This window comes from Athene cunicularia (assembly GCF_003259725.1).
Source record: "Athene cunicularia isolate RWA chromosome 5 unlocalized genomic scaffold, athCun1 chr5_part1, whole genome shotgun sequence".
Taxonomy (NCBI): domain Eukaryota; kingdom Metazoa; phylum Chordata; class Aves; order Strigiformes; family Strigidae; genus Athene; species Athene cunicularia.
In genome coordinates this window covers 13,953,163-13,980,144 of record NW_020799101.1, presented here as the reverse complement: position 1 = coordinate 13,980,144, position 26,982 = coordinate 13,953,163, and the positions used below count along the sequence as shown (strand labels likewise).

Sequence of the window (26,982 nt, the reverse complement as noted above, 5' to 3'; positions counted from 1 at the left end):
TCCATTCCCCTCTTTCGCAGGACTGGCACTTCTCCACTCCCTTCCACTAATCTCAGTCATGAGGCTACTGTGGTCAGCTTAGGCCAGCAGCTTTTAGGTCTAACAGGGTTTTAACCATCAGGGAAAGAGGCAGACAGATTTGTACCACTGAAAAGCAGAGTATTACCCACTGTGCAGCTTAAGTGTGTGGTCTCCAATCAGCCATGAACTTTCAGATCTTAAACAGACACAGCCAATTTCACTCACCTTTTGGCTGAAAATTGTTTTTAATGCATTCAGTTTCTCAAGGGAACCCCTCAGAGGTCCATGATGACAGTAAGAAAGAGACAGGCTGTTAGCACAGAGCCCTGGGACTCAGAGATCCCGTTTTGATTCCTGGCTCTTACCCACTCCCTCTTCCAGCTGGATGCAGCCAGGGTGCGAAGGGAATGGGAACAGGATGGGGAAAAAAACATACAGCCTGCCAGGACCCTGCATGCTGACCACAGTCCTCTGAAGGCGCCATCCCCACCGAGTGCTGAATGCCGTGAGGAATCTGGGTCACCCTCTCCTTGTGCTACAGACGCCCTCTGAAGATGGAGATAATCGCCTCGACTCCCCAAGCTTTACTTTAATCTCCATCAGCACCGTGTCTTCCCACAGCGCATGCCCCATAAAGGTCAGGGAATAGGTGGCCCTTGGCCGGGGCTGGCACACATGCACATCCCCTGAACACCCAGGATTGCAGCCACAGGGGAACATTCACCAGCCGCTCAGTGAGTTCAGCAGGTACAAATGCTGATGAATACAGGCCATAACCACAAAGTGCTGGTGCCAGGCCTGTCTGGTCCTCCAGGAGCAGCTCTGGTTTGCTGACTTTCCTCTCGTGCCTGGCTACAGGCAGCACACCCAGAGACATGCTTGCAGCACCCTGCCTGCAGTAGCCTCTGGAGGAGTGGGGCATTGCTTTTCCTTTCCCTCCTGCTCATGACTAGGGGTCTTTTCCCATGATATTAACAGGAGAAAAGCACTGCAAAAAATGGAGACATGGCTGCAAAAGAATAGGAATAGCCTGAGAGGGGCAGGGTGAAGGATCTGAGATTCTCCAAGGAGGCTATGTTCTGTGGCTCAGAGAGCAACTCCAGCAGGCACCCCCAGATCTGGGAAGAACCAGGTTTCCTTGCAGAGACAGAGATGTTGCAGCTCCACACCAACATCCCAGACCTGACATGTCCAGTGCTCATGTTCATGGGCCCCCTGGATGCCACTCAGCCTGGTGGCTGGGCCACACTTGCAGATTTGCCTTGGGAAAACAAGTAAATGTGCTGTGAAAGCAGCTCAGGACACAGCAAAAAACAGTGGAAATGTCCTGCCTGTGATTTATTTTCTTAGATTTCAGGTTGACAATGTCTAAAAATGGAGAAAGTCTGATTTTTAAACTCTTTCTTTTAAATAGCACTTGGAGACATGTTCCCCAAGTGTTGATCCCCAGGCCACACATGTGGTCTATGTGGTTTGTGGATCCCACCACGCGCTGCCCACACCCCACACTTCTGTAGCAGTGGGGAGCCAGCCCCCACATCCCACCTGGGGCACGCACTGTCCCAGAGCACCTCCAGGGCAGCAGGGCCTGGCTGTGCCCCGGTGCTGCCTCCATCACAGAGATGAGGCTGCCTGGGGCTCAAGGAAGCCCTTGCTTCCCTCTGGAAACACAGTGACCCACGGGATACCCCCTCCATAGCGCATGCATGCATTCAGACAGCTCCTCCAGATGGGCATGCTGCACGAGTTGGGCATATCACTACGCAGGACTGCCTCAAGATTTTACTGCTGTGCCTCAGCTGAGCTACATACCTCACCCAGGGCTTTGCCACTGATGAGAAAGATGTTCAGCCCAGTGTGCAGGGTCAAAGTTCCTGGAGTCATCCAATGCCATCAACAGCATATGGTCTTACTCACCACGATACATCCACATGTATATAAAGCAGTACAGCAGGCGTATTTGTGAGCATAAATACTCCTACACCTCCCAGGGAAGAACAGAGCCAGATGCAGCGCTAGATGGGTTTCACCCTCTGCTGAGGCATACAGCACCGGCTGCTCCACGAAATGGGATAACAGGGTAGATTAACCCTGGTCTGCCTCAGTACAGCTGTACTTGAACTGCGTTACAAACAAAAATAGGTCATTCTCCTGGGGCCCTTAACCTACTTCTAAAACACACCAGCTAGTTTAACCAACATAGCTGGAACCAGTCTTTGCACAAATATGGATTATCCACATCCTTTCTAAGGGGAGAGGAAGGGCAAAAGGGATGCAAAATCATGTATGTGCTGACAAAGAGAGCATCTATTTTTTGCTAAAGAGGAGAGAATTAATTATTGATCCAGCTGGACTCGCACATCGAACTCACTTGTCTGGAGTCAGTGTGCCTCCAATGGTTGGCTGTAAAGGCAGCAGCCTGCAGGATCACATCCCCGTGCAGAGCACCAGGGCTGGCTGGCTGGCAGCTAAACACCGGCTGTGTCCACAGGGCAAGTGTCAAGGACAACTACGGTTTAGATTAGTTAAAGATCACATCAGCTTCAGCCTCTGTTTCCATCAGCCATGCACAAATCTCAGCGGACAAAAATAAACTGTTTCTATTACTTGTTTAAACTAAAACCACATTCCCTAGTTCAGGAGGTGTGGAAGGGTGATGCAGCCCCTTTCTTTCAATGATGTGTCTTTTAATGGTGTTAAGGAGGCAGAGCTGGAGCCAAAAGCCGATCAGACAGAAGTTATGGTTACATTTAATTTCTGAATGACTTGGGACTCATTTACCCTGGAAAAGATCCTGCTCCCCAGGCCCACCCCACATCTGGGCAGGCACTTTGTAAAGATGTGTTAGCATCTTGGGTATGGGAAAAAGGGATTCAGGGGGTTAAAACTCAACAGCCTGTCCTGGAAATGCATGATGGAAAAAAAATACATTCTGAAGGGTGAAATTGCCTCCTGAAGGCAGGAAGGCTTCTTAGTGCTGACCGAGCCCCAGCCATTCTCAGATCCTGCCAGGCACTGTCTCAGCTGTTTAGAAGGACCAGGTTAATGTTCCTCCAGTTACACCGCTGAGGACTATACACGTGCCTTCACATAAATTGTCTATGGCTCAGCTGAAGATCAAGAACTGTGGATTCAGTGTGGATCTAAGAAACTGAGGTATATCCTCCCATGATTTCAGCTCCATCCCAACCCACGAGCGCAAGGAAAACAGACAAGTATACCCCAGGCTCGAAGTGGATCATGCCATCCCTTCCTTTTTGCTCTTCATCACACTACACTGACAGCACTTGGCCCTTCACGGATGCACCAGTGCTATGTGGTCTCCCTGGGTAAAACACTGGTCAGCAAGGGCAGCCTGCTCTGCTCAGGCATGGGGTGATGGCCTGTGCAGGGGGATGGGGCTGGACCAGGTAATGCTGCTCTTCTGCCCGGGGACGCCACCTCCCAAAGAACCTGCAACTTGTTCTCGATGAGCATGCTGGCTCATCTGGCTTTCTCCCTGCCAACACCTGAACTCTGAGGAACGCCTTGGGTATATTTAGTTGTCCTTCATGACTGCTCTGATGTCTGTGACCAAGGCAGTGTCACCTCAAAGTCACCCAGTCCATCATACCCACCTCCCTTCTGACTTGCTGTACTGGCCCCAGATGACCATGGAATGCATATTTAAAAAACAAACAAAAAAACCCACCAAAAACTCCAGACGACTGCAGTACAGCTTTGGAAGAGAGTTGAAAGTTGAGGTAAGCATTTCTGTACCAGAAAGCACCCTGCGAATGAGGGATGCTTTCTGAAGGGTGCAAGTCTCACTGATTTTATTGATTTATAAGTTAAATGGACAATGCACTAAGGAACACGGCATCCTGCTTCAGCAAGGGAACGGTCTATGTGCCCTGCTGGGACTTCTACCTGTTTTTTGGCAGGGCCGAATCCTGCCATATCCAAGATTATTACAAGTGACTAATCACCTGTTCAATGACTCTGTGAACATGGGAGAGATACAGGCTGCTGCTACAGGGGGAGTTGGGATACAGGTTAAACATCGTTCTCTTACATTTTTCTCTTCCTCACCTCCCCACGTCTTCAGCAGGTTTGCTCAATTCCTAAGAAATATGCTTTGATGTTCACCAAGATACTGAGCTGTAGCATATGTACCTTTTATTCTCGTTAACAAAAACAGCTGTTAGGAGTGCCAACCTGTCATCTTGCTCCTTATTTAGTAGGCACAAATAAACAAAAACTATTTCAAAAGCAAAACTAAAGAAAACCCCTAAACATGTTCAAGAAAGAATTTACACTAAATGGCAGGCAATGCTTCAGCCACATAGCTAGCATTCAGCTGCCAGAAAAAGCCAAGGAAAAAGCCTAGGGGAGATTACATAGATGGGTGCAGACAGAGGCAATCCAGAAGCCCTGTGGATCCATGCAGAGTGCCCAGCCCCTCAGTGACCTTTGCCTGGGTGCAGAGCCACATCTTGCAGCCACATCACTTCTGGACAGACTCACATGCAAACACCCCACAAGACAAGCAACGCCAACTTCCATCTCTCCTCTCCTTTCCTCGTGGTAAGGAGGTAGCCTGGTACAGACATGGGACTTCTTTACACAACCAAGAAGGGCTTTTTCTATTATCTGATGTGGTATAGCCAAAATGCAAAGTCTTATCTGAAGGCTACACTCTTCTCCTCAAGGGAAGGTCATGAGTTATATCACAGGTGGTGAGAGTCTAAGCTGGTAGCTGCATCCAGTTTCCCACATGCAGGGACTGGCACTGGAAAAGCTGCCCAGTTCTGCAGGGTGCAAATAAGACCTACTCCATATGCTATAGCACGCTGTGGCCAAAAGATGTTATCTTCTACCCAGTTTAAGATCTGCAGCTGGAGACCAGCAGCCACAATTTCACTGTGCCACAAGAGGGAAGAGGAGAGATCAAGACCATGACCAGTTTACTCAGTCTTTTCAACTTCCAGCTGACCTTTGGAAACGGGCTACAGGATGGAAAAATAAACATCTTCTCATCCCTCCCCACCACACTGACCTACAGGATAATTTCCTCCTCGCTTCAAATGTGAGAATATTTTTAACCTTAAGTGTGTGAGCAGGACACATCACATGAGATCATTTATGCCCCATGAGATGTGACTGCTATGCCACCTGTTCACTGTACCCCAGCCATGGCACTTTCCAGGGTTTTTAAAACAGACAAATAAATATACCCCATTGGCCAAATTATGAAAATGCTGAGGAGATTCCTTCCAGACCTTCCTAGGGATCAATAAGCCTCTGAAGTAGAGGATGATGATGATGATGATGATGATGATGATGATGATGATTACATTACTAACAACAACAATATGTGCAAGAAAGCAGTCATCCAACTTCCTTTCAACCCCCTTACATGCATCATTGCACCAGACCTCCCAAACTTAATTTCCAGTTTCCAAGAATCTTCCTCATTCATTTTCCCATCCTTTCCATAAGCTTATCAAACTGCATCTTAAAACCACTTATGTTTCTTGCCTTTACTGAGAATTTCAGTCCTGTCTTCCCTAAAGCAAATAGGAACCCAATTTCCCCCCAGAATGTGTTCATACTCAATTTACAACTATTTGATCTTGTAACCTAAAAACATTATCAACTCTGCTTAATACTGTCCCTCACCACCACCTCACCAAATGCAATGAAGAGCAGGAGCAGAAAGGTATGAACCTCACAGTTTGGGAAGAAAAAGGCAACAGCAGTAGTCTGGACTGTATGAGGGCTTGGATGATTAAATACAAGCAAAACTGGATTAGTACAAAGTGTCAGAAAAACAAATGTATCATATGAGTTCTTCAAGGCACCAGTTTAGCAGATCCGTATGCACGTATATACACAGGAGAAATGTCACAAGTGCAATGCAGCACAGTACAGGATGGAGCACAACAACCCGCTGATAGCACAGAACCATTCACAACAAGCAAAGAAGAAGCTTGTCTGGAAAACGCAGGACAAATACACCAAGACAAGTGAACTGCCACTTGTGTGGTGAGGGCTCTTTTGGGAACTACTAAAAACTGTACTAAAGGTATTTTTTAATCCTTGAAGGTGCTACAAACACTTCTCTTCAGATCCAATGAGTTATTGAATCTGCGTATATAAAGCCTCAAGTGAGCTGAAAAATCAAGATTTTCATCTTGAAGGATCTTTTATAATTTAAATTAAAATTTGATCCAAACCAAACTTGTCTTTTGTAATTCCTCACACACCATAAATACATAGAAGATGAACTACTTGAGGAAGAGTGACACTCAATATCCACTAAGGATCTTGCAGCTGCCCAGTGGAACCAACATCCTTGCCAGCTGCACTACTGCTTCTCCTGACACTTGTCAGTTTTACCACCACCACGTGCCACCTCCTAGAGTCAAGAGACCCTGGAGAGGCACAAAAAAGTAAGACGAAAACACTAAACCCAAGAAAAATTAGTTAACTTGTAGATCAAAGCTATGAGTAAAAACTGTGTCATTTATTTAGCTGTCAGATGTGGAAAGATACAAAGCAAAGAGCTTTGTAAGCACCAGTCTCCAGGTCTAGGACAGGCTAAGTTAGTATCAATGCCACCGCTGAACCTTTTTTCCAGCACTGACTATGGGGATCTTAGCTCCAGAGTAGCCATCCTTTGATTTGATGAAAGCTTTTTAACCCTGTACAAAATTTTACAGCTTCAACAAATCTAAATTTAGAAATCAGTGTATTCCAGCCAGAGCCTAATTTAGAGACTTTCCAGCCACCCCTATGGCACCTTGGAAAGGATTTGTGCATTCATGTCCCTTAGATACTCAGAGGTAACTTGCTGAACTAGTTAAACATGTAACAAATACCAGGGTATTACATTTCTCCTGCTAATGGATGGTCACTAGGACTTGACAAAGGCTGTGAAATCACAGTGCAAGTTTTTTCCTTTAACTCAGCTAGCAGTGTCCCACAGTTTTTATTGCCAGTGCTCCTGGCTTTAATCCCCACTGATGATGCACATATCTACATGGATGCCATGGTTTGCTGTGCATTTACATAAAATAAAGACTCTCTCCTTTGAAGACTGCTGCAGGATTTTCAATAACAAAATCTATGTAGGAACTGCAGTTTTTGTGTACCTTTTAAAAACAGCATTTCAGTCACCACTGTCAACCCAGAGACCCAGTTTACACAGGACTGATGAAAAGAAAGGGTAACCAACACCTTCAGCATCAGCAGCTTTTGTTGGAGGTTTCCCACCCAAAAAAATAGTCACGCAAGCTCTTACTTCACTCCACAACTATGTGAAACAATGATTATTCATCATGATACAGGTGCCTATTACTGACAACCTGCCTGAGTACGAACTTTCTATTTCTCGTTGTGTTTCCATGAGAAGAGCAAAGATCCAGTTCTCCCACTTTGAAGTCTGTTGCACCACACGGCACCGTACTGCATGGCGCTGTGCAGCACAGCCCTACAGCCCTGTGGGGATCTGCAGCATCCTCACCTTCATAGCATGCACAACAGCCTCTGGTTTCTGACCAACAGGGATGTATCCTGCTGCAGGAGAAGACGCAAGATCAGATGTCATGCGAGCTGGTCCCTGTTGAAATAAGAGAAGGTATGTTTTAATTCCCTTTGGGTAATTTAAGCAAGGAGGAAGAAAATATAAAAAAAATTTGAGCACTAGCTTCTCTCAAATTCAACCCCCTTCAGCCACCTGCAAAGACAAAAGACACGACTACCCCTTCCTCACAAGTCACTTGATTTAATGCCATTTAAGCCTGCCATCACTCAGTCTAAATGTACTCAGTCAAGAGATCACCCTGGTTTAAAGCTACATTGATTGATTGAAGAAACATTTTTTGCTCACTTAGGATAACTTTGTACAAGAACAAGATCAAACAGTTCTCATCCTTCTAGCCAAGAAAGCAATGCAAACAAGATGATTTTCCAACGAAGTGGTCATTTCTAAGAAGCTACATTCATGAAAGAAACACTTGGCATAACCTCATTGCTTTTCTGGCAACATTTTCACATAGACATCAAGTACCAATCTTCAGCTACAGAGAAAATTGTGAAAGCAACCTTAAAATAAGCAGATGTCCAAACCTAATGTTGGCTGGGTTTGTTTCCAAAATGCCGGCCATCCCTCCTGCATGAAGGATCTCATTGGGAAAGATGCCGAAATTACATTTTACGAAAGATTTCTACTGTCCAAACAGCCTTGTAAGCACTTTTCACAGGGCTTTCTTTTTTTAAAGCCATCTGACTTGGATGATGAGAGACACAATATCTTTATTCAGTGAGATGCACCCTGCCTGTCCCTAATATTTTTGCATTGCTTTGTAGCAGTGGGAGAAATCAACAATGAAACCATTGACCAAACTTGTATTTAGTCTTCACATCCTTTAGGAAACACAAAGAATTATTATACTGGGGGCTTCTGAAAGCAAATTAGGATGGCAGAGCGACATGTAGCACCATCAGAGGAATGCTTTCACATACAACACACGAGGCACTCAGTTCTCATCTTTTCCACGTTTAAAAACACAGCATGTTTTATGCTTCATCTCATCACTTTGCTTTCTAAGTTAAGGCCAGCAAGCTAGTCATGCCAGAAAGGAGGACCAACGACGGGCACTTTGCCACCTCTCATTCTTCCAAATGTTTTAAGTTGTGGGGGACTTTTTACTAATAAAAGTGTTCATGTGCATATATTAAAGAAAAAGATTGGCCAATCTATTAGGCTACTGACAAAAATAGCACGAAAAGCATGGAGCCTTTCATGCCTAGGCCACTGATCTGTGCTTAACCCATGTCATGACCAACAGCCATTTACTCATAATAGCAATCTTCATGAGCGGAGTTGCTGGTGTTACAAAAACTTTCTTTCTGAGATGCAGGCATCTCAGAAAAACGAAAATTAGACTTAATAACTCCATGGTAATTCTCCAAGAAGATTTAACAGACTGCCAAAGCACAGAGACCAAAAGACACTCACAAGTTGGGCATGGTTCTGGACCTGCTGGCAGAGGGTTACAGCTTGCTGGAGCTGTGGCTGCCTGGGGACATGTCCTCAGCCATCCTGTCCATAATGTCACAGAGAAAAGGCAGAGGCTGGGGAGGGAGCACCAGAGACCAGGTCCAACCAGTCTACAGCTACCACTTAAGACTCCAAAATGGGTTATAAATTTCTCACAGAGCTGGTAAATCCAACAGAGTCCTTCCAGAATCCCACAGAGGTCAGACACCAATACATGCATGATTCCTCTGGCTTCAGCATGAAAGTTGCCTTCTTTCCATAAATAACCAAGATCATGACAACTGAAAGCAGAATATTTAGGAGTTTATGGCCATGAACCATACTTGATATGGATCTTCCCCCACAGCCCTCTTTAGAAGTAACACAGGGAATACCAAGCAAAGGTCTAACATTCAATATTTCTTCTGAGTTGAGAATAATGTGACAAAGTAAAATAAATTCTGCTGGATCCTGCTGCTGGCAATATTTTAAATAGTGTTTTCTGACCAAACTAGAGTAGATCACCAGGTCTCCCTGCATGACAGGCAGCAGCAGCTTCTCCTCACAGAACTCAAGTCACTAATGAGCTACAAAGCATTTTCATTATTATAATCACTCTCAAAATTATTCCAGAATACAAATGAAATCAGAATAATTAGAAAGAAATGTTTTCTAAAGAGCTTGACCATGCTGACAAGATAAAAGTAATCCTGCAAGCACACTGATGCACTAGATATGTTGTATCACACAAAAAACATTCAAAGGGCCACCTTCTTTCTCAGATGAGTGGCTGAAATTTGCCAAGGGCAATCAACTGAGCTTTACCTGAACACAGGTAGAGAATCTGACTGAAGAGAGAAAAATAATGTTAAATTAAAGAATGAGGGATGCAGCAAAGGAGGTAGACCCAAAACTTGCTGTTGGAGTCTCAGTAACAGATTATTTCATTTCTAAAATAGACATGATACTTGATCCTTAGATTGGAAGCCAAAGCCCCCAACCAGCTGAAACACATATCCAAACTGATGAGTGCAATGGTCACCAAACAACCACGCTGTTGGCCTGCTATGCCTCAGTCCACAGACTTACTACAAAAGGCCAAACATGCATGTGAAGAAAGTGGGGGAGCAAGCAAAGATCTCACCAACATCCCCGCTCTTTGCAACTGTAGGATGTAACAAGTAAAATTACCCACACTGCTAAGGGTGGCTTAATATTTATCATTACACTTAGCTCTTTTTGTGCAATTGCACCCTTAGAAATGGCTCTTTCCAGACACACAAAGGGTCAGAGTTTTATAAAGGGGAGTGAGCACTTCATTCCCACTGCTTCCAGTGTAGTTCACCAAAAAAAAAAAAAATTTCAGCCAAACTCCTATCAGTTTCCTGCACAAAGGCATACATAAAGGAGGCCAGAAAAGAGGGGACGGTAGTCATCAAGGAAAGAAATGACAACATATCCAGCAGGATGCATGGCCAGCCTTTGGAGGATGGAGGAGAGGAAAATGGGCAGAGTTCACCAATAGTGTTAGCTAAAGGGGAGGAAATGGAAGGAATTGGAGATAAGGTCAAGGTTTCTGGACTGGAAAACTGCCAACAGTGGGAGAGAAGGGAAGGAATGGGAAGAAAGAAGAGGATGTGCATTTCACCCAGCAGGAAACCAGTTCAAATGAAATGCCGGAGAGGGGGAACCAGAGATAGGAGATTGGAAGAAGGGCAGGAGGGAGGGGGAAATCTCAGGAAGTCAGCATTAAGGTAGGAGCTGAAATCACACAGATGGTGGAGATTCCTCATGCCTAAAATAGACACATTTGGAAACTGTCACTAAGAATTACCACAGCTGCACCCCAGCACTCTAACTCAGCTACTCCGAGGACCTCCATCACTCCAGAAACACAAGCCCTTCCGATTCCCTATAGCTGACATTCTCAAAGCCACAGGAACACAACTGACTCAGCACCCTGATGGACAATAATAGCAAGGTTAATCTGGTTACATCCTAAGAAGCAGAAATTGCCCATATAGGCAAAAAGCAATACAGTGTGTTTTGGGGCATGTATCACTTTCAATTTCCTCTTCCTGTCTGGTTTTGTCAAACATGCACTCTTCGTGTTACATGGACTTCTGGCTTTTTCACTTGCTCGGTTTTCATAGTGTTTGGTAGCTCAGAGATGGTTCACTCTTCATCCTCAGACATGTGGCTGAGGTGTCACATGTGGTCTCATAATTATATAAATGAATGGTGCTAAAAGACAGCTCAGAAGTCACCAAAAAGGGTGCTCCTTTACTTATAATAAAGCTGTTGAGAAACACCAGCTTGGCTGTTTTTCTAGTTTGCTTCTGCTGAGGCTGAGTCATTTCAAAATGCAAGGTTTCTTATTCTCTTTGGTGTCAACTAACTTTGCTCCAGGTTTACAGCAGCAGAGACAAGACTGGAAGTTAGCTTGTTCAACTCATCACTTATACAAGGAATTTGTAGTTCAAAAAGAAAACAACTGTACATCTATGCTGTGGTGTCAGATGGTCACCTGGGTAGAATTACATCACACACCACTTTCTGTTTCATCCACAGTCACAGTTACACTGCCAAAAGGAGCAGCCCAGCAATTAGGTTACCAGCCTAATTAAGAGCGGGGGGCTCTAAGTTATGTATCTGATGCATTGGGGTTCCCAAGTGCTTGGAGGAAGCACCTTATCCTCCTTCTCTACACACAGGGTTTGTTGACCACTGCACCTCTGAGACCCAGAGATAGTTCTTCAAGAGATGTCTTTAAGAAGCAGAAGTCCCAGGGAACCTAACGTGGAGCTGTGTGTGACCCATCCAATGCTTCCTAGGTAAGTTGGTGCTTTTGCTGCTCTGCAAACCACTGTGGCAGTTCAGAGGATTTGAGACTGCTGTAGCATGGATCTGTGATGAGTTCAGCCCTGGAAAGAGCAGCTCTGCCTCTGCTGCTGAGACGGCTCTGGGACTGCGGTGTCCCGAGAGGCCCCTGGAGAGGCTCTTCACATCCCTCATGGGAGTCAAGTGTTAAGTACACACACCCCCAGCCCCTCTCCCAGTGGAGAAACCATGACAAGAGCTATTCCTCTGCTGCCTCTGTGAAGACAGCAGTACTGAAGCACCACTGAATACATTTTCCTTTCAGCCCTTGCCTGCTCCTCCATTTCAAGCAGATCAGTGCTGGATATTTCCTGGTGTCTCTGATGGGACCAACACACTTCTCTGACCTTACTGTTCCCACGTAGCATCAGCCCTCTCCCCATTCCACCCGTCATACACCCTGCATGCCCAAACCACAAATCCACCAGGAAAGCCCAATTCTGTTCAAGACCCTTCCAGAAACCTCTCACTGGAGCCTGCAGAGTTTATAGTTCAATCTCCAAGTCTGTAAGGAAATTCACAGTCCAGCTGTGTCATTAATAGATTTTAAGAAAAGAGAGCGGGACTCTACAGTCTCTCATGCCAGAGCATCCTTGAAGCAGTATTTCATGCACAAGGGATAAATCCTCCAGTTCTCTATTGCTAAGAATGACATTTGACCTGGTAACAGCCTCAAATCCAAAGCAGAAAACAAACCAAAATAACCCCACTCACTGCCACAGCCGAGAACCCAAAGACAATCAGCAAAGCAACAGCACTGATGTGAGAAATAAAATCCAATGACCATAAATACTGCCAATGATCTTTTTTAATCTGAGACTGTGATGGTTTGACTTTGGCTAAATGCCAGGTATCCAACAAGTTGCTCTATCAAAATATGAAAAGCAAAGGCCTCAACTTGCAGCTGCTGGAGAACATCTGCTGCTCTGTATCAAGCCATGATGGCATTGCCAGTGTCCAAAACCAAGTTGCCTAATGAGTCCTTGCTGGCTCTATCTGGTTGCATGGGATGTGGTCCAGCACAGATGCTGACAAGCACTGCCGTCAATACTCCATTCCAACGTGTTTGGAAGAACAAAATTAATAGGACTTTCTGTAACAGGCATGCTGAGAACTTCTGATAATGACACACCTCCACAGAGGCAAAATAAGGCTTAAAATATGAACGTTTCTTAGTAAGAGTGGGAATGCTTTGGAACCCAAGAAGAAAAGAGCCTAACATGTGTCTGCTCTTTTAGAGGTTTGGGGTTAGAAATCTCAAAAACTAACAGAGAAATTGCAATAAACAATTTCTCCTTGATTCCTCGAGGGATATGAAAAGACATGAGACCTTGGTCCTGCCATCAGTTTTCAATCTCTTTCTGTTCAATTATATTCTGTCTTTTAATGATATCCTTTCTTACCTCAGCTCTGAGAGCGCTAATCCTGATCTGCAGAAAGACTGCAAAAGACTAAGTTTCAAAAGCCAGAGGAGAGCATCATGCTGCTTTTACTTCGCCTAACAGTCACAGCCCAGGCACTGAGGGTGCTTCAGACCAACATGGAGTGTGTGAGCAAGTGTCAGTGCTTCTGAACTTCACATCCTCTCCTTGCTTTCTATTAATTTTTGTCTACCATTTCAAAAAAACAAGCAGACAGTTAGGATTCAAACCCAATTAAATAAACCACACTTTTCTAATGGCATACCACAGACAACATTAAAGCTAAATGGAGTCCTATCAGACACTGTGAAGTTTTTATTGCCAAGACAGAACAAGGAAAATTACATTACAGGCAGGCACTGCCAGACAACTCACAATAAAATTCTCAGGCACGTCTATTTATCTCACAGTGGCTTTGTTTGCAGCCTGCTTACCCAGGTTTGAATTATACTTGGGCCCTACTTTAGCACCCATCACCATCCAGGTGTTTGACATAAATAAAGGTGCTGACACTGCTCTATAAATTAGGAACTGTTAAGGGACAAGCAAGAGGCATGCCCACAGCCACGTGGAAAATAGGTGGCAGAGCCAAACAATAACATGGAAAGGTGCCGTGTCTGACTGCAAATCCCAGCCCCAGCATGCTGCCGGAGTGGGGAGTGCACCATATTCTGGTTTTGTGAATGGCACTTGTGGCTACAAAGTTTAGAAAATGCCTGCAGGAGCTCCAGCCAGAGACAGTGCTGGGGGGCAGATGGGGAAAACCAGCAGTAAAATCAAGGACCAAGAGCACAGAACCACTCTAGCATGGGCAAAGCATCCCCAGACCCTCACAGGGAACACACTGAAGCCCCAAAGCACAGTGTCCTTGTCAAAAATGCAGCACAGGCACCACCAAGTGCAAGCACTGGGCTCATGCAGACAGTTGGTCCATTCAGAAATAAAAATTTCCCTTCATGTAGAGATCAAGTGGCATCCCCAGGAGATCAGACACCAAAAAATTTCCCGTTACCACCAGACTGAGCAACTCCCTGGGCCCCACAAAGGTAGGTCAGACCCCCTCATCATTTTGCAGCCCGGGCCACATTTCCCATCCTCCGCTGCCTTGCAGCTGCAGGGGGGTTAATGGCTGAAACAAAGCAGTGGTGCTGTGCAGCGCTGAAGCGTGACATGACGCCAGGCTGACATTTTGCCCTCCCTTCCTTTGAAGCCCGTTCCCTCCCTGCTGCATCTTCTCATGCCCATGGCAGCTCTGTCTTTGTCACCACTCATGGTGCTCCTGAAGGGGTCCGGCTCCTTTCACAGCCTCCCAGGGCCAAGGCTACCTGAAGGCACCCCTGGCAGCAGCCCCAGGGCTCCTTGCTGGCTGCAAGGAGATTTCCCAGAGGCATGAAGAAGCGAATGGTGTCGGCTCCTCTGCAAACCACACTGTGCTAAGCACAGCCTTTCTGCCACCCTGCTGCGGGTGAGCGCAGGACACCCTCACCAGAGCCAGGGAGCACCCAGGTCTCTACATGTCCAGTCTGCCTGGCAGATGATCCAAAGCGATGGTGACACTTGGTTGTTGTTATTCTGTGTCTACTGTGCAGAAAGCCTGCCAGCATGCAGCACAAAACAAAAACCACCCGCTCCCACCTTGTGCGCTTAAATGGCTGCACAGCCCTAAGTTCCCAAAGTCACCGTTGCGAGTGCCTGACACCCTGCCACCAGGCACAGGAGAAGAAACATGTCAGAGGTCCCGCAGAGAGACACTGGCTCCCCAGCACAACATGGGTTCCGACCACTGGCAGGAGTGAGTGCAGGAGCCATCAGTACTCTGTATTAGCATCTTCCCTATCAAATCAAGGGACTTTATTGCAGATGCTAATCTCCTTTGGCATTCTTAATTTGCTGCCTTTAATCATAGAGAGCAGCTGGTCATGTAAACATTCAAATCCATGAATTAACTGCTGGGTCTGCACGGGAGCCAGGCAGAGCCCATCTGTATGGCTCAGCCACCACCTCCTGCATCTTCACAGCCTCTGCAGAGGTCAGGAAATCTACTTAAGTAACACAAAGGTCTTACACAGCCCTTACGATTAACAAAGAAACAATTTAACTGTTTCATTTCTTTCTGAACATAAACATCAAGGACGCCTGAGGAAAGAAGCAGCATTTCTCCCTGGCCCCCATGACACAGCACTGGCTGTACGGGCTGTGCTGGAGCACCAAAGGAAAGGGAGGATTTGAGGGACTGCCCCAGACAGGATAAACAAAGTCAGGACATTGTTTGCAACTGGATCTCATTTACAAACAGGAAGGGTGCCTCTTCTCAGCACCGCAGGAACAGCGGACTGCAGCTCCAGCCCTGGGAAGCTCCGGGTGAGGCAGCTTCCTCGGCGGCAGGGGGCAGAGGAGAGGAGAGCGGCTGCTGTCTGCCTTGGTACCAGTGCTGGGGAGCTGAAATGGGTGCGTGCTCTTGAAACGGCCCACCGGCACCTTCAGCTGCCCACTTGGACTTTAAAACTGTCACCAGCATGACATATTCAGAGCAGCTTCAGCCCGTAACTACCTGATACAAGCAAACAAGAAGTCGTCTGACTGCCACCGACAGAGCGAGCCCATGCTGAACACACGGACAAAGTGCACTGACTCCAGCCGACTCACAGGGGCACTATCAGCGCAAGGATTTTGAGAGGTGTTAGTTCTTTTAATAAAGGAACATCAAGTACATTTGATTTCAGAAGGAAACAGCGGGTATTTTTAAGACTTCCCTGATTTTGACGTAAATGTGATTTAGGTATGGCCCAGGTGAAAGGCTCTGGGTGGGTGGAGGATGCACGCAGATGCAGAAGACCTGCGCACATCTGTATTACCCTTCCAGAGCTCCCATTTCAGCCTGGCTGCCCTGGCTGTCGCTGGTGAAGCTGTCTCCTCCCAAGCCTGAGGCAGAGCGAGGGTCTGCCGTGCCCCTAACTCTCTCCCCCGACCCATTGCCAGCCCCACACAAACACATGCGACAAGCGAGCATGAGAAACTACAGCAGATCCTCAAAGCAGATTAATTTTACTTGCCTCCTGTGGTTTACCTGTGAGGGTGGTTTATGAACACGGCCTGTCAATGCCTCTTTCGCTCATCAAATCCCCAAACTTTGTCATTGACAAACTTTGTGGTGGTTGGCTGCTGTGGGGAAAAAAGCCACCCGCCGCTCAGAGCTGCTACAGTAACTGCTGATGAAGGGCAGCTGCCTTCAAAAACGGATCAGTTTGTTCTCAGCTGCTGGTAATACTGAAGCTTCACAATAGTGCTCCCCGGGCTGCAAATCCCAACAAATCTTTCATTTTACTTTCCCTTCCGCAGTCGCTGTTGCCGCAGCAGCAAAACGGCTGCCTTGAATTTCTCTCTTTGTCTGCTCAATAGCATCCTGGTGGTATCCGTGCTGCCGGCAGGAAGGAGCTGCCTTCTGCCGCGCTCCTCGATCATTGTTTCCCCCTGCCCAGAAAGGACCGTGGCCATCATCGCTGCTGGGGGAAGGTAAGAAGCAGTCCTGGGGTCATCCTCCAACTCATGCCAGCAGAGCTCAGCTCAACTGACACACGGGGGTGAGGGGATGGGAGAAGGCGGGGGACCACTGGGGCACTGCCTTGGGCTTGGTGGAGTGACAGAAGGGGCTGAAGGCATTTTGAGAGGCTGCGATGCATTGCTGAAGCTGCAAAGAGCATTCCTGGGGATTCCAGAGGTACTGGGCAGCCCAGGGATCCCCGTGCCCTGGGGCTCTGTGTAGCACAGCGAGGGGCTGGGGGCTCCATGCTGGTAACGGCAGGGTTGCTGCGCAGGGACACCTCAGGGCCATGATAAGGTCCCCTGTGCTCTGGGTGACTCTGCAGGGGCATCAATGACCAGATGGCTCCCCTGGCTCTTCTGGGTGTGTCTTCTGGGCACCACAATGGGAACAGTGGTCTCTGGCCATTTCAAATTTGATTTGAAAAGTGAGGTTGGCTTGAAGAAGCTGATCCAGTTCTCCCCTGAGAGAGGAACAGATTTACTCCCACGCAGGCTGAGGAAGGCACTAGCAGACTTGCTCTGGGTCCCCTAGTGAGACCCAAGACCAGGCTTGGGACACAGCCATGTCTCTCTGAATATGCCAGCCTGGCAAAGGGGCTAGCTTCATTCTTCCTCTGCAGGGAGCTGAGGGAGAGATACCTTCTCACTTTTCTTCTGCCTTTGCACTTGTATTGAAGAGGATGGAGACCACCATCTTTCCAGACTTGAGGAAGGGACAGGACTGTCACTGGGGTTAGGGTTAGCTACTACATGCCCTTGTATCACCTCTCCTCGCCACTGCTCTCACAGGCTCAGGAGACAACCAGCACATTAGCCAAGGACTCTCTTATCATCCCTTCCCAACCCATCTAATGGCTTCCCTTGACACCTACAGACCACAAACATTTGGGTTTGTTTTTATAGTAGTGGGTGTGCCATATGGCAAAATGAAATACACTTCTCACAAGTATCGCTACAAGGCAGAGCTACAAAATGCAGCTGGTTGTGACTGTGGTGGGAAATCAAGGGAAGGAGCCAAAGAAGCCAGTGTGCTGCAGCCAGGCAGCCAGAGCCATCTCCCAGGCTTTGCATCCTGCTGGAAACAGGCACTGATTAAAATGCATTGAGAGGCAGTGCTGGGAAGCCAGGGACTCAGCGCTCCTCTCAGTCAAGTGCTCTCTATCACATAACCATACTTGTTCTGCTTCTTTGCATTTTCCTGTGGACCTCACTGGTTTTGGAGTAGATTTAGGGAGGAAAATGGAATTGTCTCTTCCCATGCTGGCCTGTAGCCTAAACCAGACTTCTGAGAGATGCAGCTTTGAATACCCTAATGGAAATTTCCCTTTTTTTCCCTTGTAGTCCCTAGGGATGTATATAAAGTCTGTGCAATGGCACCATCATCACTGTCTTCTCAAAACAGGGAGCTTTGCTCAGTCCTTGCAGAGTTTATCTGCAGGCACTTTTCCCAGGGACTCCCAGCACCAGACCCTGGATCAGCACGGGTCCCTTCCTCCAGCCACCACCTGCAGACACATACTCCTACACCTGGCCGGGGCACTGCTGGGAGCTCCTGCTCCTCAGTAAGGGGTCACACAGAAAACTACCGCAGTACAAATTCAGTACATAAACGTAAGGAAGAGGAAAGTGATATTTATTTTAATGTAAAATTGATTTCTCTAACATGTCACTCACACCTGCACACCTACAACCTCACACACACACACATTCACCAAAAGGTAGATGTGTATGTGGCATGGTTGGGGTCACTGTGTGTGACACAGAGGACAAGGGACATCCACTAGCAAGTCCTAATGACAGCTCTGGTGTCCCTCTTCATTGACAGCAAAGTACTGGGTTTTGGACACATTTTTCACATGCTTTAGGAGTCAGTAGTTATTACAGGCTGATCTTTAACTCAACATCTTGTTTACTCACCCCTCATAAACCCTAGGAAAGCTGGTGCCTGTTGTATCCTTTCCCTCATTTTGGGCGCTTTAGATAAACCTTCCTCTCAGAACCACAGAAAGCTCAATGGCACATCACAGCATAACCTTGGTCCTGACACAAAACACACATCCTGAAGCATTTATTCATTTTTTTGCTGCTGGTTGTGTCTTTGGTCATCATCACAGGCTATGTGTCCCTTGCTCTAGCATTCCTGCTGGTGATTTCACACACGCTTTTCTATTTACACTCCATACACACTAACACTATTTCCATTACAAACCTCTACAGTACTTTCACCAAAGGCAGGATTCCTATTATAAACCATGTGAACACTAATAGTAAATTTTGAGTCTAAGACAGTCAGGCTAGCTCTGACTGCTAGTAAAAGGATGGTTCACATTTAATGGCGTTTTATACCAATGTGGATAAATGGCTTCTCAGGCAGCTGGCTTATGAGGTTCTCAAGGTGAAGGTACCTCCAATCATATGAACATGAGCAGTCCTCAGGCCACCTTCCCATACCTAGGCACTGAGATGCCACAGGGCAGCAGGCAGGAACACGAAGGTCCACGTGGACAGCTGGAGCACCCAAGAAGAGGCCAAAGTTTGCAGAGAAGAGACAGAGATGCAAGCTCCGGGCTGTGCCTCGGCCACCGCATTCACCCTCAGCTGTGCTACAGGGGTCTGAAATGCTGCAGAAGTCAGCAGCTGAGATTTCACCTCTTAGAAAATGAACTGCTGAAACATGATTATTAGTAATAAAATAAGAGTCTTATTTTCCCTATGGATGGGGAATTTTCTTTTCCATCATACATTCTCACCATGTCAGAAACATAACGCAGCAATTAGATGTGACCAAGGGTTACGCACTGTGTAGGGTGGCTTTATGGAGAGTGAGAGACCTGAGAGCTGACACCCAAGTGTGGACAACTCCACCTCCCAGCCTTCACTCATCATTTGATTAGCATTGGAGAAAGCCCATGAGAGAAACATGTGAGCTCTCCAGCAACATTATACTGTTCCAAAAATTAAACACTGCCTTTTAGTGTCCACTCCTGGAGCATCCTGAAGCACTTGGTGCTATTTAGCTTAGTAATAAAGAACTGCCTGAAAACCATGCTATGGAATGAGTGACTTCTCACCTAATTCTTTCAAGGGATATATTGAGGCACAGAGAGGTGAAAAGAAAGTACATATGTTTGCAGGAGTCCTTCCACAGTGGCAGGCACAGCTCCCAGTCATGATTCATAGCACTGCACCAACAGAGCTTCTCCCTCTGCAACAGCAATTACCCAAAACCTCTGTTATTCTCCTAAAACTTCCAGTGTTACTAAAATGTAATTTCCACCTCACTAATCAGAGGTGAAACCGTATGACCTGGCAATCCAGACTCCTTGGACAATGCCAATAAACAAAACTGGTAACTCCCACCTGGTACTGATAAACTCCAGAAAAGTTCTGAGCTAGAAGAGTTTCCAGGACAGACTTAGCATCACCTTCTCTGTGCACTCCAGTCACACATCTGAGACTCCCCAGTGTTACTCCTCCAACAGCTTCCTGCAGTAAATTGTAGGGCTGCTAATCCGAGTGCCAGAACTCATTCCAAGAGCTGCCACATGCACATGGAGGAGCCATGAAGGGAACACACGCAGCGCAGGCAAGACATGAATGAAACATGGGTGAAAAAATCTGTTCTAGCTACCATGGAGAAGCACAGTACTGAAGACATAGCAACAGCCTGGGCTAGCAAATGCAAGCAGAAGTCCTCCAAGGATGCTTTGGGATCATTTCCATCACTGACACCTAGATACTGAGCTGGCCACTGGATCCCCAGCAGTGCACTGCTTACAGGTATGTTGAACTCAGCTCCCATGCCTGGGACATCATGGCATGGGGACAGACATCATCTGGCCCAAGGCTGAGCAGGTCTGGTGGCTGCTGGTGATGGGAAAGATCAAGTCAGCCCAACCAGCTTGCCCTGGAGCTGGCCCCTCTCATCCCAGGGGAATGGCAGGTCCCAGAAGGAGCTGCTTGTTGCCACCTCCTCTCGTGCCTCACTCGAGAGTCTGAGCTCAAGGGAATCACCCTCATCTCCTAAAGGACACAGGGAGCCTCTGGTACCCTGCAAGATGACTCTGGTTTGTAGTTCCCAGGGCTGGGGAGTTCAACCAGCCTGCCATCAGTTCAAACTAACATACATGTCACACCTTCCCTTGCAATGGCCAGAGGCTTGTAGGTCAGAACTAATCCCCTGGGACTGCTTTTTCATGGATATTTGGTAGCTGCAGACCACAGAGCAAATCTGTAAGTCACCAACTGCATGATGCACCACTCACTAAACAGTGCACAGACTGCAATTATGAGTGACTTTTGATTCTGCACCTTGAGTGTTCACTGTTGTCCATGATCTAGGATCCATTAGAAACACCAAACTGTTTCATTAACTGAGGTACATCAGAACCATGAAGAGCTGGAGTGATGTCTACGTGCCAACTGTGACAGTGAGGGATGTGCTGAGGAACTTCCGCAAAGAGTTGCACAGGCAGTGACTACGATGACAGCTTTGGAGCCGACACTAGTTGTCCATCACTCACCTGCGTGAAGACTGGACAAGCACAAAGAGGAATGATTTCTCACAAACTTGTGCCTGCTGCCAAAAAAAAAAAAGGCTGCAGAGAAAGTCAGGTATGTCTAACTGTCTGCTTTTTGGGAGGTACCTGAGATATTCAAAGACATCTGCATGAATTTGTGATTGTTATCCTTTATCTCAAAAACAATCTACCGTGTGAAGCCACAAACCAAAGGGATTTTGGTAACAAGAAGTAAATAAATGGCTACGTAAGTCTTCCAGACAAAGTGGATTTGGATCCAGAGCTGGTGTTGTTTTTTCTCCATCATCTTCCCACAAAGGCGGCAGAACAGAGCCAGGGTGACAGATGAAGATGAGTGTCATGCAGCACCCAGGCCTCTCCATAAACACCAGGTGCCACCTTTTCCTTGAGGAAGGAGGAAAAGCAGGGACAAGTGTCCAGGAAGGGCTCCAGCAGGCAGCACCATCTGCTGCCAGCCCTCATGCAGCACCGTTGAGGTGTGGGGGCCAATGCTCAGGCAGAGAAGGCTCTTGTGAGCTCCCAGCTCAGGTACAGCTCCTATGTAGAAGCTGCCGGCTGTGTTCCAGCCTGACCCACAAGACAAATGTAAAATTGTGTTTAGCCATGCTCTTTGAGGCAATCAGCACAGGGCAACTGAGCATCTCCCAGCTGGAACCAAGCTGGGGATCAAAATCCTGAGCACAAGGAAAGCAAAGCAAAATCCCCAAAACTGTAAGGCACCAGCACAGCCAAACATCTCCATGCCCATGTCTTTCTGCCCTCCTGATAAAGTCTCCTGACTATATATGGGGTACAAAGTTAGAAAACTGGATATTCAGCCACAGTTTTCCATTTAATTTGCATGGGTTTGTCTCTTTATTTTGGTTGGAGGGTCTCCATTCATCCCACAGTTCAGCAGGGATAAAAAGGGGCTCTACTTTCACACTGGAGTTTTATTTAGGCAAACCTTCTTAAATTGTTATTACCCCCTTTTTACAGCTCTAAAAAGTAAACTTCTGTTGTTTGAGAACAAGCAATGCAGGCAAATCTTAGGAAACATAAACCTCATTCATGATACAGAAAAATATTCCATGAAAGCCTTAAGAACTTAATCATTAAAGCAGCCCCAGCCACGTACTACCAGACACTTGGCAAACCATCTTTCACCTCATCTACAAGCAGCTTTTTGACAGTAGGCATTCAGGGCATTTACAAAGAAAGAGCTGCAGGTGTAACAAGATACCCTTGCTTTAAAAGATGCACAACAGTGACTGTCAGTTAACTGAAAATCCTATGCTGGGATGCTGATGATCCAAACTCAGGTAAAGATCAATGTTTTCAGGGACTCCCCACCCTCCCAACAGCTGCAGTTTTCAGCTGCACGTTTGCATGACCAGTTTCAGGGTGAATTCTCAGCCAGGTGAGCTCCCCCAGAATCTTCACGTGTGCCCCTCCAGCCATGCCCTCATTTGGGGAAACCCGCAGCTTTGTCTGTACAGGTAAGGAAACATCTCTTACGTTTTGCAGGGTGTCTTGATACTGCGGCAGTGACGAGAGCTGTGACTCAGAGTGGTACGGGGACAACCCTTTCCTCAGAGTCCTCAGGTCTCCTGTGCTGGACTGCTGCAAAGACAACAACAGAAAACAGGACAGCCCATATTAACAAGAAGGAAAGCTGTTCCCCTCCTGCTGTATTGACTTCTGTTCTGTGACCTGTTCCCTTACTTGTCCCTGCAACAGCAGTGACTTTGAACATTGTAATAAAATGCTTTTTTATGTCTACACCCAGAGAAAATATTTGCAAGCAAGTTGGAGATGAACCATTCAAGGTCTACTGCATTAAGTGATATAGCAAGAAGGCATTTTTATTTTACCTAAGTTCCTACATGATCATTAAAAACATCTGTTAAGATACAAATGAAAAAATATTTTAAGGATTTCAGATTAAATCAAAATCAGCAATAGAAATCCACCAGGAGACATTTTCTAGATTTTTCTTTTTAAAACAGCATAGGCCATTCCAATCACTTGCATGTGGAAAGCAATGAATTTGTAAACAGCACTACTGTGATGCACCTAAACTTGCAAAATGTGTGTGACAGGAACAGGTTATAAATTTGCATGCACCCACGGGTCTTAAATAGATTCAAATAAATGAAAGTAGTCTATATGACCCTAGAAACCAGATAAATGCATTCAATAGTCTTCACTCAAAGGGAGGAGCACTGGGTGTCGAGAGTACTGAATAATATCCCTGGGACAAAGTTTCTCCCTCATGTTATTAGTTCTCTGATTCTGAAAGAGGATGGTCCTAGAACGATCAGGTTTCTCATTTATAAAAGTACACCCATAAAAAGCCAATACACAAGTAGCCAAAATCAAAGGTCTGAGAAAAGGTTATACATTTTTATTACTGATAAACATCCTTATTAACTTTTCATATTTTTAAGAGTATCAAGCAGTGCATTGTCCTCTATTTTAAAGCTATAAAATCATGTCCTCTTAGATTTTTATGCTCCATTAAGACTTTTGACTTGCATTTGCTGTAGAAAGGATGTTTTCTACTTCAAAAGAACCAAAGAAAGGCCACTGGTGCAATAAAATCTAACAGGAAGTCTCATAAATCAGATCAACTGTACATAAAAACCCCTCAATAACCCCAAAGGCTTGACCATAACCGAGACTTTGGGGACTGTGGCCATGCACAGATCTCTGGAAACATGGAAAGTTCATTTCCATTTCTTGCTCCCATTTAGCAGAGAAGAATTGGTGCATTCAGAGCGGACACATCATTTTCTATCAGTGTCAGAAACATCTTGTAGCTACATGGCCTGTTTTAGGACATGTTCAGCTTTGGTTTTATTTCAAAATGTTGTTCTCTTAGGTTAAAACATCTAGTGTGACCCACTGCTTTCACAACCATTCTGGCACACTCACCCTATCAACTTTCCTTTTACAAGCTGCTAAGAGAAGGGCAGTTTTCAAGAAAGCCATCACGAGAAATGGATGCTAGTCCTGTATCCCCCAACCTGCTGGGAACTGGTGTGCCTCACATGGAGTCAAGTGATACAGAATGGCATTAGCATACTGGATATCTGGGATTCCCTTGTAAACAAGGTAGTATCGGAGAAAATCGTGGTTTACATTTCTTTTGTATCTCACAGTAGAGAGTCAGAGACAGAAAGATCTGAAGCAGATAACTCCTGATGCTAAAAAGTAACTGCTGCAAAACTGAGTTTCCTCCACCATGCCTGGGCGATAAGTACATTCAGGGGAAGGTCACAAAGGAAGATGATGAGAAGACTCTTTTACCGGCATTGTCCCTGGCATGTGATGTGTAGGGGGTCTTTTGGTCGTTATCCTGTAAGGATTTTACCCTGGTTTGTTATGCTTCCACTGCCCTGCTGTGTGCAAGCTCTTCTTCACTACTGTATGTGCACGGGGAGACAGCAACCTCCTGGAGAGGTTCTTAGACTCTGCTACCCATTCCTTTAGTTTGTCAGCTCGGGGGCTGATGCACCCTTCCTTGACATCTGTGATGAATGGACAGTTGCACAGGCAAGGGAAAAGCAGAAGAAAACAGCAGAGCAAAAATTCGAGGTTGTTGCTTTATGCTGGAGATTCCAGGGGCCACAGATTTCCTTGAAGGCTGTGCTCCAGAAGGACATGCACTGCCTCGCCAGTGTTTAGAGGCCCTGGATTGCTTCAGGTTTCTGCAAACTGCATCAAGACAAGGTGCCATGTGCTTATGGAGACACAGGTGTGTAGAAACGGGCATGAGAAAGAAAGATTTGGTGGACATTTGTCTCCCAGAAACTTGTTCTCTTGCCCCCAAATCTGAACAGGTTGGTCTACATTAGATGTAGCATGTGTTTCATCACACTACAGCTTGTCCTCTTAAAAAGTCAAAATGCCTCGCCCACCAAAAGAAGTAAGGCAAACAGACCTAAGTCTGGTCAACACACAGTATCATACTACTGTGGCTAAAAATACGCTAGTTTCTACTGATTTGATTTAACTGCCCCACGCTCCTGCCTGGAGTAAATGTCTGCATTAATTTCAATTTGGCTTAAACTGGTTGAAACTATGTTGGTAAATAAGATACAGTCAAAACTCTGCTCTAACAAGTGTTTATAATGGATTCGTTCTATTCCTTTTTTAAGCAAATCCCATTTAAGACAGTGCACTTGTGTGTGACGAAACTATTGTTAGGTGACTGCTGATTATGAATCTGACCTAATACATTCAATTTGATAGAAAAATTCCCACTGCATTCAATGAACATCAAAACAAGCTCTTAAGTAAAGACAAGAAAAAGAAAAAAAAAGAAAAAGAAAAAAAAAAAAAAAAAGGAAAATAAATAGAAAATAAAAGACATAAAAATGCTGGACAGAGATCTATCCAGAAGAAGAACGATATGCTTGGGGCATGGTGTGGGTTTGGTAGGGCAAAAACAATCTTCAGCTGCCCTTATTTATAATGCAGCTGTGTTGGAGATGGCCAAACTACCACTTTTTCCTACTGCTATCAGCAAGAAAGCCAGTCCTTTCACAAGTACTCCACTCAATAAAATTTTTCTTCTCTATTTTCTAGAATTGGTTTCAAAATGTATCTTGCGCTAAGTATTTTTTACAACAGCCTACCCATCACAGTTCTGCGCTATTTATTTTTCTTGCACTAAAAGCAAATGTGTATTTCTTCACCATAAAAGGAAAACTGCTTTTTCTTCTTTTTTTAAATTAAAATGATGTGGTAACACATATTCATCAGACTTCTCTAAACATTTACGCATTCATTGGGCTTTGTTATCAATGTTAGAGCTAACCAGGAAAAGAAAGTGAATCCCTCATTAAAAAGCGATATGACTAATGATGCATCAGAATGAGTGGCCATTACTCCACTTAGACCTAAATTAAAAATCCTGGTATTTGCATTGTCAATTCACTCACAAAATGGAATCTCTTATTACCTTACCCAATTTTCATTACTGAGATGTAAGTGAATCCCAAATTGCTTTTCTAGTCAGAACGGCATTTTAAAAGTATAATCCCTGATCATCTCTGTTCATCATCATTGTTGGAGATTATCTCAATTAATGGGCAACATGTCTATAATAAATCACCCTTCAGGTAAAATCACTTCACATTTCTGGAGTTTCAAGGAATTCATCAGCAAAATCATTTTCATCTAAGTAATTCTCCATGGGAGAGTGTTGTGTCGGTTGAACTTTTATTGGGAATGTTTTCTAAGCTGAGAAGCAGCGGAGAAAGGGACACAGAAAAGGAGACCAAGAGAGAGATGAGGAGAGTCACAGTCAGTCTTTACTTAACCTGATCAAATTTACAGCGTGCGTAACCTGAAATACACTTGTCTGCAGCAAACACCAATAACTGTCCATTGACTACTCTGGTGTGGTCTTGCTCTTTTACTGTGAATTTTTTTCAAATCCTTGTTTCATCCAAATATTAAAAAGAAAAAGAAAAAGAGAAAAAGAGAAAGAAAGAAAGAAAGAAAGAAAGAAAGAAAGAAAGAAAGAAAGAAAGAAAGAAAGAAAAAAAGAAAGAAAGAAAGA

At 45.6% G+C, this 26,982-nt stretch overlaps 1 protein-coding gene across 1 annotated transcript in view; it reads right to left on the bottom strand.

Annotated features, from left to right (window-relative positions):
• CCDC85C (coiled-coil domain containing 85C) overlaps positions 1-26,982 on the bottom strand; it is a 113,787-nt gene that overhangs the window by 6,144 nt on the left and 80,661 nt on the right. Inside the window, exons 3-4 of the mRNA XM_026850104.1 lie at positions 22,929-23,033; positions 7,529-7,624 (exon numbers count right to left, since the gene is read on the bottom strand). Coding sequence (XP_026705905.1) covers positions 7,529-7,624; positions 22,929-23,033 — 201 coding nt within the window. The remainder of the gene's footprint in view (positions 1-7,528; positions 7,625-22,928; positions 23,034-26,982) is intronic.